Source organism: Ranitomeya variabilis, chromosome 5 (assembly GCF_051348905.1).
Source record: "Ranitomeya variabilis isolate aRanVar5 chromosome 5, aRanVar5.hap1, whole genome shotgun sequence".
Taxonomy (NCBI): domain Eukaryota; kingdom Metazoa; phylum Chordata; class Amphibia; order Anura; family Dendrobatidae; genus Ranitomeya; species Ranitomeya variabilis.
The window spans coordinates 313,788,504-313,804,249 of NC_135236.1; the positions used below are offsets into that span (position 1 = coordinate 313,788,504).

The following is a 15,746-nucleotide window of genomic DNA, read 5'->3' on the forward strand; positions in this document are numbered from 1 at the left end:
CTGTACCTTAATGTTCCCACCCCACTGCTGGAGGTAAACTGCAGGCACGTCTTTTTGCCTCATACATGCACTAAGCTATAAACTGATTTAGGGATTGACAGTGTAACATGACTAGTGAATACTAGAACAGTACCCTTTATTGCGTTGTATGAACATGCAATTTTGATAGTGACTGATTTTGTTATGTTTTCATCTGTCTTGACAGTGCAAGTACACTCATTACAAGCCACTGGACACGTGTGTTAGTGAAAACCATGACTTCCATTGGCATGATGCAGTGAAACGTTTTTTCAAGTGTCCATGTGGTAACAGAACAATTGCACTAGATCGACTACCTAAGAAGCCCTGCAGGTATGAAATCAGACTATGATATAGAATACTGTTTAGCACATTTAGTAGAAAGAAAGGAGGGTGATCCTGTTATGTCAAACAAGATGGTTAATCTGTGAACAGCAGTATATAAACCAGGAAAGCTGAGCCGATTGATGTATCCTATTCTTAGGAAAACATGTTGCCTTTTGAATCAAGCTTTCATTAAAGGGAACCTGTCACCCACCCCCCAGTCGTTTCAAACTAAAAGAGCCACCTTGTGCAGCAGTAATGCTGCATTCTGACAAGGTGGCTCTTTTAGTTCTGGGTGCTGTAACTAGAGAAATAATCCGTTTTTTATTTTGTCAGAAATACCTGGTCTTCAGTCAAGGAGGCAGGCGTTTCCCCCCTGCTTCAGACGCCACACAGCTGTCACTCACATCTTCTTGGCTCCGGGTGCCGCCTCCTCCTCACCGCTGTTTTAAAAATAGCCGGCGCCTGCGCTCTTTTCCCCTGCCTGGTGCAGGCGCAGTGAGCGCTGCCCATCTTTCCTCATATGCAGCCCAGCTGACTGGGCCTGCGCGGCCGCCCTGCTTGTGATTCCCAGCCCCGCAGTGACTTATGATTTATTCACATTGCGGGGCTGGGATTCACAGGCAGGGTGGCCACACAGGCGCAGTCAGCTGGACAGACCATCATACACTAATGGTATGTTTCCACGGTACGGACTGGCAGCGCTTTGGACGCAGCTCCGTCCAAAGCGCTGCTGGCTCTTGTACGCCTGGTGATTCCGCATGTGTTGAACTATGCGGAATCACTGCATCATATACATAGACTGTAATTTATCTTGTGGAGAATGAGAGTCTCTGCAAGATAAATAGACATGCTGCGGTCTATAAAGACGCGCCGCAAGTGCGTATATGCAGGTCTGCCACCTGCGTCTTTGAATGCATAGCGGAGATGGGGTTTCATAAAATCTCCTCCACTATGCTGTAACATCGGGACGCTGCGGCTGTACGCAGCGTCCCATCCGCAGCGTTTCCTGCCCGTAGAAACATACCCTTATACTTTAACATATCAATGAAAATCTGTTAACTGTCAGATTGGATGTTTAACTATATTCAGTTGTATATATAAAAAAAAAGAACTCTGAAACAGATGTGTAAACCGGGTATTGACCCACATGACAAATTAAGGTCAGTAAATTAAATGAAAAGGAAAATAATTTCCCAATGTGTAAAAAGTGAGAGATGGGGGAAGAAAAAGATATAGCAAAGACGCTGGGCTGTCTGCGTCTTCTTCCGGGAGAAAATAGCGGGTGCATGCGCAGTGTGCCCGCTGAGATCTGCCGGCTGGCAACAATAAGAAATTTTTCCTATTGGTTCATTTCGATCACTGTGATAGACCCTATTACAATGATCAAAATAAAAAATAGTAAATCGAACCCCCCTTTATCACCCCTCTTAGTTAGGTAAATAAAATAAAATGTATTAACGTATATACTCGAGTGTAAGCCGACCCGAGTATAAGCCGACCCCCCCCCCCCCCCCCCCCCAATTTTGCAACAAAAAAAAGGGAAAAGTTATTGACTCGAGTATAAGCCTAGGGTGGAAAATGCAGCAGCTACCAGTATATGTCAAAAATAAAAATAGATACCAATAAAAGTAAAATTAATTGAGACATCAGTAGGTTAAGTGTTTTTGAATATCCATATTGAATCGGGAGCCCCATATAATGCTCCATGCAGTTATGGCCCCATAGATGCCCCATATAATGCTCCATGCAGTTATGGCCCCATAGATGCTCCATATAATGCTCCATGCAGTTATGGCCCCATAGATGCTCCATATAATGCTCCATGCAGTTCTTTATGGCCCCATAGATGCCCCATATAATGCTCTATGCAGTTATGGCCCCATAGATGCTCCATATAATGCTCCATGCAGTTATGGCCCCATATAATGCTCCATGCAGTTCTTTATGGCCCCATAGATGCCCCATATAATGCTCCATGCAGTTCTTTATGGCCCCATAGACGCTCCATATAACATTGTGCCACATGTAATGCTGCTGCAATAAAAAAAAAATACATACTCACCTGTCGTCGCTGCCTGCTGCTCCTCAGCGTCCCATCTCTCCGCACTGACTGTTCAGGCAGAGGGCGGCGCGCACACTGATACGTCATCGCGCCCTCTGACCTGAACAGTCACAGCAAGATGACGGGAAGACTGAGCGGCGCCCAGCTAATGAAACGCGGACAGGTGAATATGAAATACTCACCTGCTCCTGGCGCGGTCCCTGCCTGTCCCATGGTACCGCAGCTTATTCCTGTAATGAGCGGTCACTGGTACCGCTCATTACAGTAATGAATATGCTGCTCCACCCCTATGGGAGTGGAGTCCATATTCATTACTTTAATGAGCGGTACCACGTGACCGCTGAATAGAGGAAGAGCTGCAGCGCGGGAGACCATGGGGCAGGCTGGGACAGCGTTAGGAGTGCCAGGAGCAGGTGAGTATGCGACAGTCCTCTCCCCCTCACCCGCTGACCCCGCCGCTGAACATGACTCGAGTATAAGCCAAGAGGGGCACTTTCAGCCCAAAAATTTGGGCTGAAAATCTCGGCTTATACTAAAGTATATACGGTAATTTCCATTTGGGTGGGGGTTGGCTAAAGTGGGGGCTGGGGTTAGAATGGGGGGGGGGGATTCCACTGTTTAGGTACACCAGGGGGTCTCCAAACGCGACATGGCACCACCATTGATTCCAGCCAATTTTGCGTTCAAGTCAAATGGCGCTCCCTCCCTTCTGTGGGTTTTCCCCCATATATGGGGTATCGGCGTACTCAGGAGAAACTGCACAACAAATTTTGTGGTCCATTTTCATCTGATACCCTTGTGAAAATAAAAAAAAAAATTGGTTCCAAAGTAAATTTGTGGAAAAAAGTAAAAGTTAATTTTTTCCTTCCACATTGCTTTAGTTCTCGTGAAGCACCTGAAGGGTTAATAAACTTCTTGAATGTGGTTTTGTGCACCTTGAGGGGTGCAGTTTTTAGAATGGAATCACTTTTGGGTATTTTCTGCTATATTGACCCCCCAAACTCATTTCAAATGTGAGGTGGTCCCTAAAAAACACGGTGAACACAGTGTGGATTTGGCTGCGGATTGGCCACTGCGGATTTGCAGCAGTTTTCCATCAGGTTTACAGTACCATGTAAACCTATGGAAAACCAAATCCTCTGTGCCCATGGTGCGGAAAATACCGCACGGAAACACTGCGTTGTATTTTCCGCAGCATGTCAATTCTTTGTGCGGATTCCGCAGCGTTTTACGCCTGCTCCTCAATAGGAATCCGCAGGTGAAATCCTCACAAAAAAACGCAGGAAATCCACGGTAAATCTGCAGGTAAAACGCAGTGCATTTTAACTGCGGATTTTTCAAAAACGATGCGAAAAAATACTCACACGAATCCACAACGTGGGCACATAGCCTTAGGGTTGGAATTAGTTGGGGTTGGAATTGGGGTTAGGGTTGGAATTGGGGTTAGGGTTGGAATTGGGGTTAGGGTTGGAATTGGGGTTAGGGGTGGAATTGGGGTTAGGGGTGGAATTGGGGTTAGGGGTGGAATTTGGGTTAGGGGTGGAATTGGGGTTAGGGGTGGAATTGGGGTTAAGATTAGGGTTAGGGGTGTGATGGGATTAAGGTTAAGGGTGGGTTGGGGTTAGGGGTGTGTTGAGGTTAGGGTTGGGATTAGGGCTAGGGGTGTGTTGGAGTTAGAATTAAGGGATTTCCACTGTTTAGGCACATCAGGGGGTCTCAAAACGTGACATGGCGCCACCATTGATTCCAGCCAATCTTGCGTTCAAAAATTCAAATGGTGCTTCCTCCCTTCTGAGCCCCGACGTGCGCCCAAACAGTGGTTTACCCAAACATATGGGGCATAAGCGTACTGAGGAAAAATTGCACAACATCTTTGGGGGTCTAATTTCTCCTGTTACCCTTGAGAAAATTAAAAAATTGGGGGGCTATAAAAATTATTTTTGTGGGGGGAAAAAATTATTTTTTATTTTTACGGCTCTGCCTTATAAACTTCTTCTGTGAAGCACTTGGGGGTTCAAAGTGCTCACCACACATCTAGATTAGTTCCTTGGGAGGTCTAGTTTCCAAAATGGGGTCACTTGTGGGGGAGCTCCAATGTTTAGGCTACATGGTGTCCGCTAAAGATTGGAGCCAATTTTTCATTCAAAAAGTCAAATGGTGCTCCTTCTTTTCCGAGCCCTGCCGTGCGCCCAAACAGTGGTTCTCCCCCAAATATGGAGTTTCAGTGTACTCAGGACAAATTGGACAACAACTTTCGGGGTCCAGTTTCTCCTTTTACCATTGGGAAAATTAAAAAAATTGTTGCTAAAACATCATTTTTGTGACTAAGGCTACTTTCACACTAGTCCGTCGGTACGGACCGTCGGCCCGACGGACAGTGTGCTAAGTAGCACAACGGGGGCAGCGGATGCAGTTTTTCAACGTATCCGCTGCCCCATTGTAATGTTCGGGGAGGAGGGGGCGGAGTTCCGGCCGCGCATGCGCGGTCGGAAATGGCGGACACGACGCACAAAAAAGTTACATGTAACTTTTTTGTGTGCAGACGATCCTCCAAAACACGACGCATCCGTCGCATGTGGCCATACGTCGCAATGCGTCGCTAATGCAAGCCTATGGAGAAAAAAACGCATCCTGCGGGAAACTTTGCAAGATGCGTTTTTTCTCCAAAACGACGCATTGCGACGTACAGCAAGCGACCCTAGTGTGAAAGTAGCCTAAAAAGTTAAATGTTCATTTTTTCCTTCCATGCTGCTGTGAAACACCTGAAGGGTTAATAAACTTCTTGAATGTGGTTTTGAGCACCTTGAGGGGTGCAGTTTTTAGAATGGTGTCACTTTTTGGTATTTTCAGCCATATAGGCTCAAACTGACTTCAAATGTGAGGTGGTCCCTAAAAAATGGTTTTGTAAATTTTGTTGTAAAAATGAGAAATCGCTGGTCAAATTTTAACCCTTATAACTTCCTAGCAAAAAAATGTTTCCAAAATTGTGCTTATGTAAAGTAGACATGTGGGAAATGTTATTTATTAACTATTTTGTGTCACATAACTCTCTGGTTTAACAGAATAAAAATTCAAAATTTGAAAATTGCGAAATTTTCACAATTTTTGCCAAATTTCCGTTTTGGTTTTTTTTTTTTTTTTTCACAATTTTAGCCAAGTTTCCATTTTTTTTTCATAAATAAGCGCAAGTTATATCGAAGAAATTTTACCACTAACATGAAGTACAATACGTCACGAAAAAAAACTGAAGCTTAAAATGTGATCAATTCCTGTACGTAATATCCCCTATCCTGGTGTGCATGGCCCCATCAGAAAAACATAAACCATTATACTTAAGTTTTTTCTTTTTAATGTTCCTACGCTCCCTTGCAGTGCCTTGTTCCGATGCCAGCAGCTGCTTTATGCTTGTAAGCAGTGCATGGTAGGGACGTCATGCGGTGCTTGCAAGCAGAGGACAGCTGCCAGAATACTCACTGCCCTCCATGCTGGGACTATGTGCGTGGAGGGCAGTGAGTATTTATTGCTCTTCAATAGCAAGCACAGCTTGCTGGGCATTCACATGTGCTGCTACTAAAGGGAATAGATATTCACTGCATTTCACGCCTATGGGAGTGGAGAGAAGTGAATATTAATTGCCTTAAGTAGCAGGCACTCCTGAACGTCTGGCAGCTACAGGAAGTCTGCTGCTAAAGCTAACAGCGTGTCCCCGCTATTAAAGAGAAATGAATATGCACTGCCCTCCACGCCCATGGACGTGGAATGCAGTGAATATTCATTTCTGTCTCCCATGACAGCACCACGAGAGAGGGGATCCGCCCTTCATTGACAGGAAAACTACAGACATAAAAGGGCTGCACCTCTCTCCCACATGGTTGGTTTCCTGTCCCTGACAGGCGAACCTCTTCAGACATACATCTGGAAGAGGGTTGTGATAGAAGATATGCCCAGGCCCGGCAGGTCGACTCAGGTAGTGGAACAGCAGGGGAACTGCAGGTGTAGACATCTGAAGAAGAAGCCGCCTCCGGTAAGGAGAGCTAGCTTGAGGATGGTCCATCGCTGTTATGGTCTTCGGGGGTCCGTCTCCTGGGGCTGCGCTGGGCTGGCTGTAGTGGTGGTGTGCATCCATGGCCAGGGCAGTTGCGGTACATCCGTCGCGCTCTGGTGATGTGGCCTTGGCTTGACACGGTCAGGGGGTATGCGCATTGGGTGCCACAGGTGGGCCTTGATGACGCGGCCAGGCACGCCCCTGTGACGTACCGGGGGTCACCAGAAAACATGGCGACCTGCGATGGAGTGTAGGGTAGGACGGTGGGCGGCGCATGGCACCAGAAGCTGCAGTAGTGCTGATGTTGCGGGACCGGGCCAGTAGGGAGGGTTGCCATGTGCGGGTTTGGAGTTGCTGTCGCGGGGGGGTCTCCCAGGCCATCTGGAGATCCTGCTGGCCCCGACCAGGGGGAGTACTGAAGAGGGGGAGTGGCCAATGCTATTTAAGGAGGCGGGGTGAACGCCAGGTGCTTCTAAGCCCATATTCTAAGTATGGATGGAGTCACCTGAGCAACAGATGCAGCAGCAATCACCAGAGCAGCAGCACCAGATGGAGAAGCCCCACGTATAGGTCACCCAGCGATGATGACATAGTGGTGGCACGAGAGCCAGTCAGAAGAGTGGACTAGATGAATCTCCAGCCCATAAGGACGACCCATTGTCTGAGAGAGGCCCCCGAGGATTACCGTACCATTCAGTTACACGTCACTGGTAAGTGATCTTCGTGAAAGTTCGCTTGGTGATGTAGCTCTCTCCTTGTTTTATTAAGGGAAGAAGTGTACCTCTAAGGCCAAACACAGGGAGTGTTCGGTTTGCGGCGTTCCGCTACCAGACCACTATGTGAAAAAATTATGCCAGCCTTGCATCCAGCAGATGGTGGCGCAGGAGACTCCAAACTTTGCTTCCACATTGAGGGAAATGGTTAGAGCAGAGGTCAGGGGTTCAGTAAGATCCCTTTCCCAAGAAATGCACCTTAAAGAAAGAAGACCCTGCTCTCCGGTGTCAAGGTCTGAGAGTGACTCTGGAGAGATCATTTCAGATTCATCCCCTTCATCCTCCTCACAGTCAGAGGCCCGGACAGGCCATTCCTGCCTTCCGCTTGAGTAAGTGGACCGTCTAGTGAAAGCAGTTAATAACGCAATGGGTATTGTAGAGCCCCAGCCGGAAATGTCCATGCAGGACGTGCTGTTCAGGGGTCTGGATCGGAAGGTTCGCAGGCCCTTAGGCCCTTCCCATTTAATGATAAAATCCGTGAACTGATTGCGCGTGAATGGAAGAAGCCTGAAAGAAAAGGGTCTCTGCCTCCGGCCTTTAATAGGAGGTACTCGTTTGAGGAATCAGCCTCGTTTTCATGGAATAAGGCCCTGAAGCTGGATACAGCAATTGCTAAGGCTTGGTAAGTTTAAAGGACCCATTGGACAGAAAGGCAGAGGTTTTTCTGAAGGGCACCTGGGAAACATTGGCAGGGTCCCTTAGACCAGCAGTGGTGGCTACCTGCACTGCTAGCTCATTAATGGTCTGGTTAGACCGGATGGATGAACAGCTTAGGGAGGAAGCTTCGAGAAACAGTATTCTGTCTTCCCTTCCCATGATTCAGAGGGCGGCGGCCTTTCTATCGGATGCTTCGGCAGACTCAGCCTAGCAGCAAGAACTGCGGCCCTTTCCAATACTGTACGCAGGGCCCTATGGCTAAAATGCTGGCCGGGGGATATTCAGGCCAGGTCTAAGTTGTGCAGTATTCCTTGTGAAGGAGGACATCTGTTTGGGCCAGTATTGGATGAACTCTTGGAGATTGCAGGGGACAGCAAGAAAAGGTTCCCTAGCCTAGCGGGTCCTTCATACAGGCATGACTCCAGTAGAAGATGGTCCAGCCGTAGGAGATCATAGAGATAATGCTAGATGAGACAGCAAAAAGAAAGGTAGAGGCTATATGTTCGTCTCCTCCCGAGTTCGCAGGAAACCGACCCAATGACAACTGGCCCAGATTGGGGGGGGGAGGCTCTCTGCTTTCTACCCAGCCAGGTCAAAGATTTCAGACAGTGTGTGGATACAGGGTGTCATCAGCACAGGTCTTAAGTTTGAGTTCCTGAAAGTGCCTCATGACAGCTTTAAATTTACTCCCACACTTTCTTCACCAGCAGAACCTGCTGAGTCGGAGATCCTGGAACTATGCAAAAAGCAGTCCTGATAAATGTTCCTGCGTCAGAAAGAGGTGAAGGGTTCTATTCCCCCCTCTTCCTGATTGAGAAACCAGACAGTTCCTTTCGGACCATTTTTAACCTGAGGGGTCTGAATAAATTCTTATTGGTCCGATACTTTAAGATGCAGTCAGTGAGGTCAGAAATAAAACTGCTCTTTAAGGATTAATTCGGCCTCGCCTTTGCTCCTCGGGTATTCACTAAAGTAGTCACAGAGGTGATGGTACATCTCCATGAGCAGGACATACTGGTGGTCCCCCATCTGGGCGACTTTCTAATCGTTGGCCACTCACTCCAGCACAGCAAGATTGGAGGCAGTAATATCTGTTGAAAAATTGGGTGGCTTATTCATTTTAAAATGTCACGGTTGCAGCCCCTGAGGGTGCAGGAGTTTCTTGGTCTCATCCTGGACTCCGGGGTATTCGGCGTCAGGTGCAGAGGGCTATAAATAAGCCATCCATGTCCCTTAGGGAGGCAATGTCACTCCTAGGCTCGCTCATGTCCTGCATTCCGGCTGTATGCTGGGCCCAATTTCATACTAGGGCCCTGCAGTGAGAGGTGTTACATAATCAGCGTCAGCTGGAAGAAGGCCTCGAGAGGAAATTTTGTTCCCCTCTACCATAAACTCCCTACTTTGGTGGTTACAAAGTGTCAAAACTTTCTAAAGGAGTTCCCTGGGTAAACCATATCTCCTTAATTATTACTACAGATGCTAGCCCCAGGGGTTGTGGGTGCATATGGGGGAGGTGTGTGTCCAGGGGGTTTGGTCACCTTTGGAGCAAGAGGCGTCATCTAGTCTGAAGGAGGTGTTAGCCATGGAGCGGGCACTAAGAGAGCTCCTTAAATCCCTGCAGGGTTGGCATGTCAGAGTGTTCCCAGGCAATCAGGTAACTGTGGCATATATCAACCACCAGAGGGGAACTCGATCTGGGTCTTTGATGGAGGTGACGGATCGTATTTTTCAGATGGCCGAAACTCATCTCCTGTCATTAACATCCCTGCACATAAAAGGAAAAGAGAGAACGTCAGAGACTACTTTTTAAGCCGCTACGAGCTCAGGCAGGGGGAAATGGGCATTGAACTATATTATCTTCGACCTGATTGTGCAGATGTGGGGGTCCCCGGACATACATCTGTTTGCCAACAGGGGGAACAGGAAGGTGCAGCAGTTTTGTTTTTTAAACCCCAGAGAAGATCCATATGCTGTGGATGCCTTACTGATCCCATGGGACTTCAGGCTTGCATATGCCTTCCCCCTGATAGCCCTGATTCCATTAGTTCTAAGTAAGATACGGGAAGACAGGGCATCTATAATTTTGATAGCTCCATTCTTGTCCAGAAGGCCATGGTTTCCCTGGCTAAGAAAGATGTCTGTCACCGACCCATGGGTTCTCTGGGAGCTCCCAGATCTCCTTTCACAGGGTCCAATCTTCCATCCACAAGTATCCAGCCTACATCTGTCGGCGTGGAGTTTGAGAGGGCACTGCTGAGGGAGAAGGGGTTTTCCCGGGGCTTGGTAGATACTTTACTAAAAAGTAGGAAAGCATCCATGACGAGGATTTATGCCAGAACCTGGAGAAGGTTCCTGTCAGTCTCAGGGGTGGAGATTGGGGAAAAGTCAAAATAAGCCAGGTGTTGGAGTTCCTACAGAAGTGCTTGGAAATGGGTCTGGCCACGAGCACTCTTAAAGTCCAAGTGTCGACATTAGCAACCCTATATAATTGGGATCTAGCAAGGAATTACTAGGTATCCAGGTTTATTAGAGCAGCGGCTAGATCTAGGCCCATCCTTAAGCAGAGCTTGGTACCATGGGACTTGAACCTAGTGCTGACAACATTGACAGAGACCCCATTTCAACCTATTGAGGTCCCTCCCTAGGTTCTTTACATCTCTGTAATTCTCGGATGCTATGACAGCACCCTTAATTCTATCCCTTCAGGTGTGGGCGAGCACTCTTCGGGGCTTGAAGCTTCTTCACTTGTGAAAATTGTATTTCGATAAAAATGTTGTATATTTTGCTACTAACCTGGGAGGTTCTCTCATGCTCTGTATTGATTGCGGGAGAGAGGTGCTGCCCTATTATGTCTGTAGGGTTCCTGTCCCTGAAGGGCAGAGTCCCTGTCTCGTGGTGCTGTCATGGTATCCAAAAAACACCCCTACCGGTAAGTAGCTAAGCATTTCTCTTTAGCAGCGGGCACGGGAGTAGAGTAAGCCGCAGCTGCTGGCTCCTGACTCCTGTGACCCGCCGCTGCTGCTCTCCCACCTCCTCACCACAGTCAGACCGATACATCCGGACTATAAGACGCACACCCCCCTTTTTCCTCTGCGTTTTTGGAGTAAAAAAGTGTGGCTTAGTCTGAAAAATATGGTATTATACAAGTGTATATATATTATATAATATTATATTCTATAATATGATATATTTTATATTCTCTCATAGAATTAAATATTAATCTGTTCAGCTTCTCCTGCTCTGTGACACGCTCATTGATTGAACTTAATTTCTATGGTAACAGGCCTTCCTAAAGCCTCCAAAATACTACAATGTTGACTATACAGGACTTTATTTAAGGCATTGCTGTAACTTTCCTTTTTTTTTTCTTCCTTGTAGTACCTGTGGTCACTTCAAATGGGAACGAGATGGCATGCTTAAGGTAGTTTTAAAACAGTGTTTCCTGGTTTTGAATTTTTTTTGGGGGGGCGGGGGGCTGGGGAGTTTACATTTTTCAGGGTTTTTTTGTGGTGTTGAATTTGGTGATTCTGACTTGTATTATTAGGAGTAGGCCATGTTTCTCAGCAGATCTAAAGTAGGAACCCCATTAGTCAAAGAAACTGCCAGCAAGCACCCCTAAGACCCACTTTAGTGGATTTGGTAGAAAATTTGCCAAATGCAGTCATTGCAGTACATTGTTCTGTATTAGTAACTAATGGCACACTTTGATTCATGGGTAGTGAGGGATGGGTACCTTTCTCCACATGGCAAGCCACATCAATAAAAGCTGCTGGTGTAGAGAGGTGAAGCCATGTCTCCAAGTTTTGGAAATAAGATATTTCTCTAAAGTTTAGAAGATATGTGAAGAAAGTTCTTGGGCAGCACTTTGTTCACCTGGAAATTTGTTAATGTTTGTACGGATTTCAGATTACATTTATTTATATATTTTTCAAACAGGAAAAAAGTGGACCCAAAATTGGAGGTGAAACACTACTGCCAAGAGGAGAGGAGCATGGCAAATTTCTTAATAGTCTTAAATAATAAAGTACACTTGAAGCATACGCATCCAATCAAACAAAAATCCTCCTTATTCCTCAAAGAGAACTGGACTACCAGAATGCTAGTCCTTCGTCTCCTCATGCGCATGGCCAAATAATTTCTGATTGTTTTCTGGACGTTTTTTTTCCATCTTTTTGGGGAAAAAAGATCCCCAAATTTTTAGGGGGATTGACTGCCTTTCAAAGCCATGTTCTAACATAGCATAGATGCTGCTTTTTAATAGTTCAAACAAAATGGATGAAATTTCATGAAAAAGACATTGTTTTTTTTAATATAAAGATCCTGAAAAAAAAGTTGCCTGAGTATGTGCTCTAAAAAAAATACGTAAGTCAAATCTGCCTGAAGTATATACATTATATATAATGTATGTGTATATACAAAAGGAAAAGGGTGTCAAGAAATTCAAATGAATTCATCAAAGAAGAGAAAACTTGCAGGAACAAAAAGCAGCCTTTTTGCACATGGCCTAACACAACTTTTCGTAGTCTGAACTCCTCTTCTAGAATGTACCGGATTAAAATACAAGAAAGACATGCCTAATTGACAGTACTAGAAATATGACACTGATCCAACCCGGTATCTTCGAGAAATGTTTTATTTTAAGGGGCTTTTCCTCAGAATTGCAATCTGTGAAACCTTTTGGACACTTTAATCAGTCGGCATCTGATATGGTAAACCTCGGTGACCTCTGCTCTCTGCATGAATAAACCTATTTGTAAATATTTCTACATTATTCTGAGTCACAATGTATTTACTGATCATGTATTTTATACAGATTTTTAATGGATATAGAGGGGGCCTGTAACTGGACATGTATTTATGTAATAAATCATTTTAAGTATGATGTTCACTTTGTTAATCTAAGGTTCCATGTAGCTTATTACAACTTTCTGCTAGAGACTCTTAACTTTTCACACTTGGAGCTGTTTTCTATTATAATTAGACGTGTGACCACAGAGTGAAGAAAAAACCAAGTACATTTTCAGTGGTTCTGTATCAGGTAATAATTCACATTAGAATGGGAAAATTGATCTGAGCGGTATGTAAAAGTCATGGCACAAGTGCTAGATTACCTCGGCCAGCATTAAAAAAAAATAAAATGTCAACCATGTGGGATTTTCTCATCTAACAATGTCAACTGTATACATATAATGGTGTGATTAAGGACAAAAGAGGGGATTCTATGGATGTAAACATACCATTGCTAAAAGATTTAAGAGCAGCGGGGGGGTGTCTTTATGTAAAGTCCACTTTAAGGCAGGATATTGGCGAAGGAAATGAGGATGTCGAGACCTTATGGGTCGAAATACATGGAGTGAAAACTAGTAGCAAAATTCTCATTGGGGTCTGTTACAAGCCCCCAAATGTAACAGAAATCATGGAAAGTCTACTACTAAGGCAGATATATTAAAGGGAACCTGTCAACCCCCAGGCGTTTGTAACTAAAAGAGCCACTTTGTGCAGCAATAATGCTGCATTCTGACAAGGTGGCTTTTACTTTGGGTCCCTGGCACTGCTAAAAGAATCGGTTTTGAAATTTGTTCCTCATACCGTGAAATCACCAGGGAGGCAGGTCTTTCCCCCCCAAATCCAGGCGCATCACAGCCATCAATCATGGCCTCTGTGCGCCAGGCGCCGCCTCCTCTTCATTAGCGTCCCCGGTGCCACAGAGGAGCAGGATACCCCCACCTCAATGCTTACAGGAGCACTTAAAGGGACCTTACCTATTTTTTCCTACTATACACAGCAGTGAGGTTTGAGAAAGACCCAAGTGGGGTTGAAACGTCACTTTGCTGGTTTTCTTTGCTATTTACCATCCTGCTGTATATACCTCTTTGTCAACACGTGAATAAACGCATCACTACTTTTGCAAAGCATATTCCATTTGAGTGCAGCTGTTCTTTGCATATTCTGTACCAAGGAAGGTGACGGTCACAAAGGGCATTGTCTGAGTCTGGAGGAGAGAAGGTTTTTCTACCAACATAGAAGAAGATTCTTTATTGTTAGGGCAGTAAGAATCTGGAGTTCCTTGTCTGAGGAGTTGGTGATGGTGAACTCAGTCGAGAAGTTCAAGAGAAGCCTGGATGTCTTCCTGGAGCGTAACAATATTGTATCTTACAGTTATTAGGTTCTATAGAAGGACATAGATCTGGGGATTATTCTGACAGAATATAGGCTGAACTGCATGGGCAAATGTCTTTTTTCGGCCTTACTAGCTATGTTACTATATCAAGAATCCTGACGAACAGGTGCTGCACTGTCAAGTAAACTGCAGTTAAATACAATACTGGTCCTCCACATAATGTGGCCAAATGCAAAACTCTCCTCTCTTCAGCAGGGATGGGTTTATAACTGCAAATGACTGGTACTACTTGTTGTATAAGGGAAAGAATACAGTGGACAAAACTAATAGATGAAAAATAATTAGATCAAACGGTGGAAAAATACCACATGGTCAGATGAATCCAAATTTATATTGTATGATGCTCATGGTAGGCACAAAATCTAGCACCTGCAACGAGACGAACTCTTCCTTTCGTGTGTGAGCTAATGGTCAAAATCTACTCCACAAAGGAATTCCAAGGCAATGCAGACCATTCAGCTTGTCTTTTCCTGAAAGAGATACTTGTAATTGCCATCCACACTTCTATAGTCCGGCTTATGGTTCTGTTGTACTGCAGCAAATATTGGTATGTTCTAGAATTGTGGTACCTTATAACTATTACCCACAAGCTTGTGCATTTGTTTAACCAAACTTTTTTCTTATCATTTTTTTTTGTAAATATTTTATTGCAGAATGTTTCCATAAAAATAAAACCATTAAGACAATATTGAGATTACATTAAACCTAAACTAATTGAGCCCTTTGTCAAGTTATGTCTTATAAAAAGAAAAAACTTCACACTTGCAGAATGTTTCATATGAATTGCTAGAAATTTGTATGAACAGTTGAAACAAAGAAGAGCACCTAATATTAGAACACCTAATGTCTGTCTGCTCTCTCCAAGACGGAGGAAATTTTACAGCGCCGTGCTATACTGGCAGCCCATTGTAGCAGCAGCTACTTGGTTTGTTTCTGTTAGTTTTGCCTGCTTGCCTGGTCTTTTGGCGGACCCCTAATTTTAATCTTGGATGGATGTTTTCTACCCTGTGGATCGCACTGTTCCTGTATGACGGACCATTGTGGGAAGGTGGAAACCACTCACCCTAACCAACCAAACGCCCTTGGACATGCAGCTCTGGATCGGCACCCGGATCTGCCACTACTACTTACTTCCCCCACAGGTACATGCAACTCCTAAATGGATACCAGTGATGAGCAGTTAATAGCACCCTTGGACATGACTCTAATACAATCACTGTCAACTACAGTTCCACAATACACAGCTTCTACCTTGTTGGTTACTGATGCAGCCATCTGGCTACAGAGGTGAACACTGGACAAAGACACGGCATGGACTGGAGCGAAGGAAAGGGTCACTGATCTGCTGGCTGTCCCAAAGCCTGTCACTAAACGTGTCTTGTATTCAAGGGATCAACTTCTGGAGCTGAGCAAGTTGAAGTCTTCTCCAGCTGTGGCCATACCATATATTCCTCGTGAAGTGTGGAGACCTTTCAGAGGCTGCAGAGCAGGTCAAAGGCCAGGAGAAGGTTTAAACCAGCAGTACCATCAATTATCATGGGTAATGATCACTCGCTGGAAAATAAGACGGATGAACTTCTAGCTCTGTGTAAAACTCAGATGGAGTTCAAGGAATGCAGTGTCATGTGCTTTACAGAAACTTGGTTACATGGGGAGGTCCCTGATTCAAGTGTCTCAATTCCA

General features: G+C 45.2%; 1 protein-coding gene across 1 annotated transcript in view; it reads left to right on the top strand.

Moving 5' to 3' along the window:
* Nucleotides 1–12,767, top strand: part of MCM10 (minichromosome maintenance 10 replication initiation factor) — a 104,993-nt gene extending 92,226 nt beyond the window's left edge. Inside the window, exons 18-20 of the mRNA XM_077264611.1 lie at nucleotides 206–351; nucleotides 11,261–11,303; nucleotides 11,819–12,767. Coding sequence (XP_077120726.1) covers nucleotides 206–351; nucleotides 11,261–11,303; nucleotides 11,819–11,902 — 273 coding nt within the window. The 3' untranslated portion in view covers nucleotides 11,903–12,767. The remainder of the gene's footprint in view (nucleotides 1–205; nucleotides 352–11,260; nucleotides 11,304–11,818) is intronic.
* The last annotated feature ends 2,979 nt before the right edge of the window (nucleotides 12,768–15,746 follow it).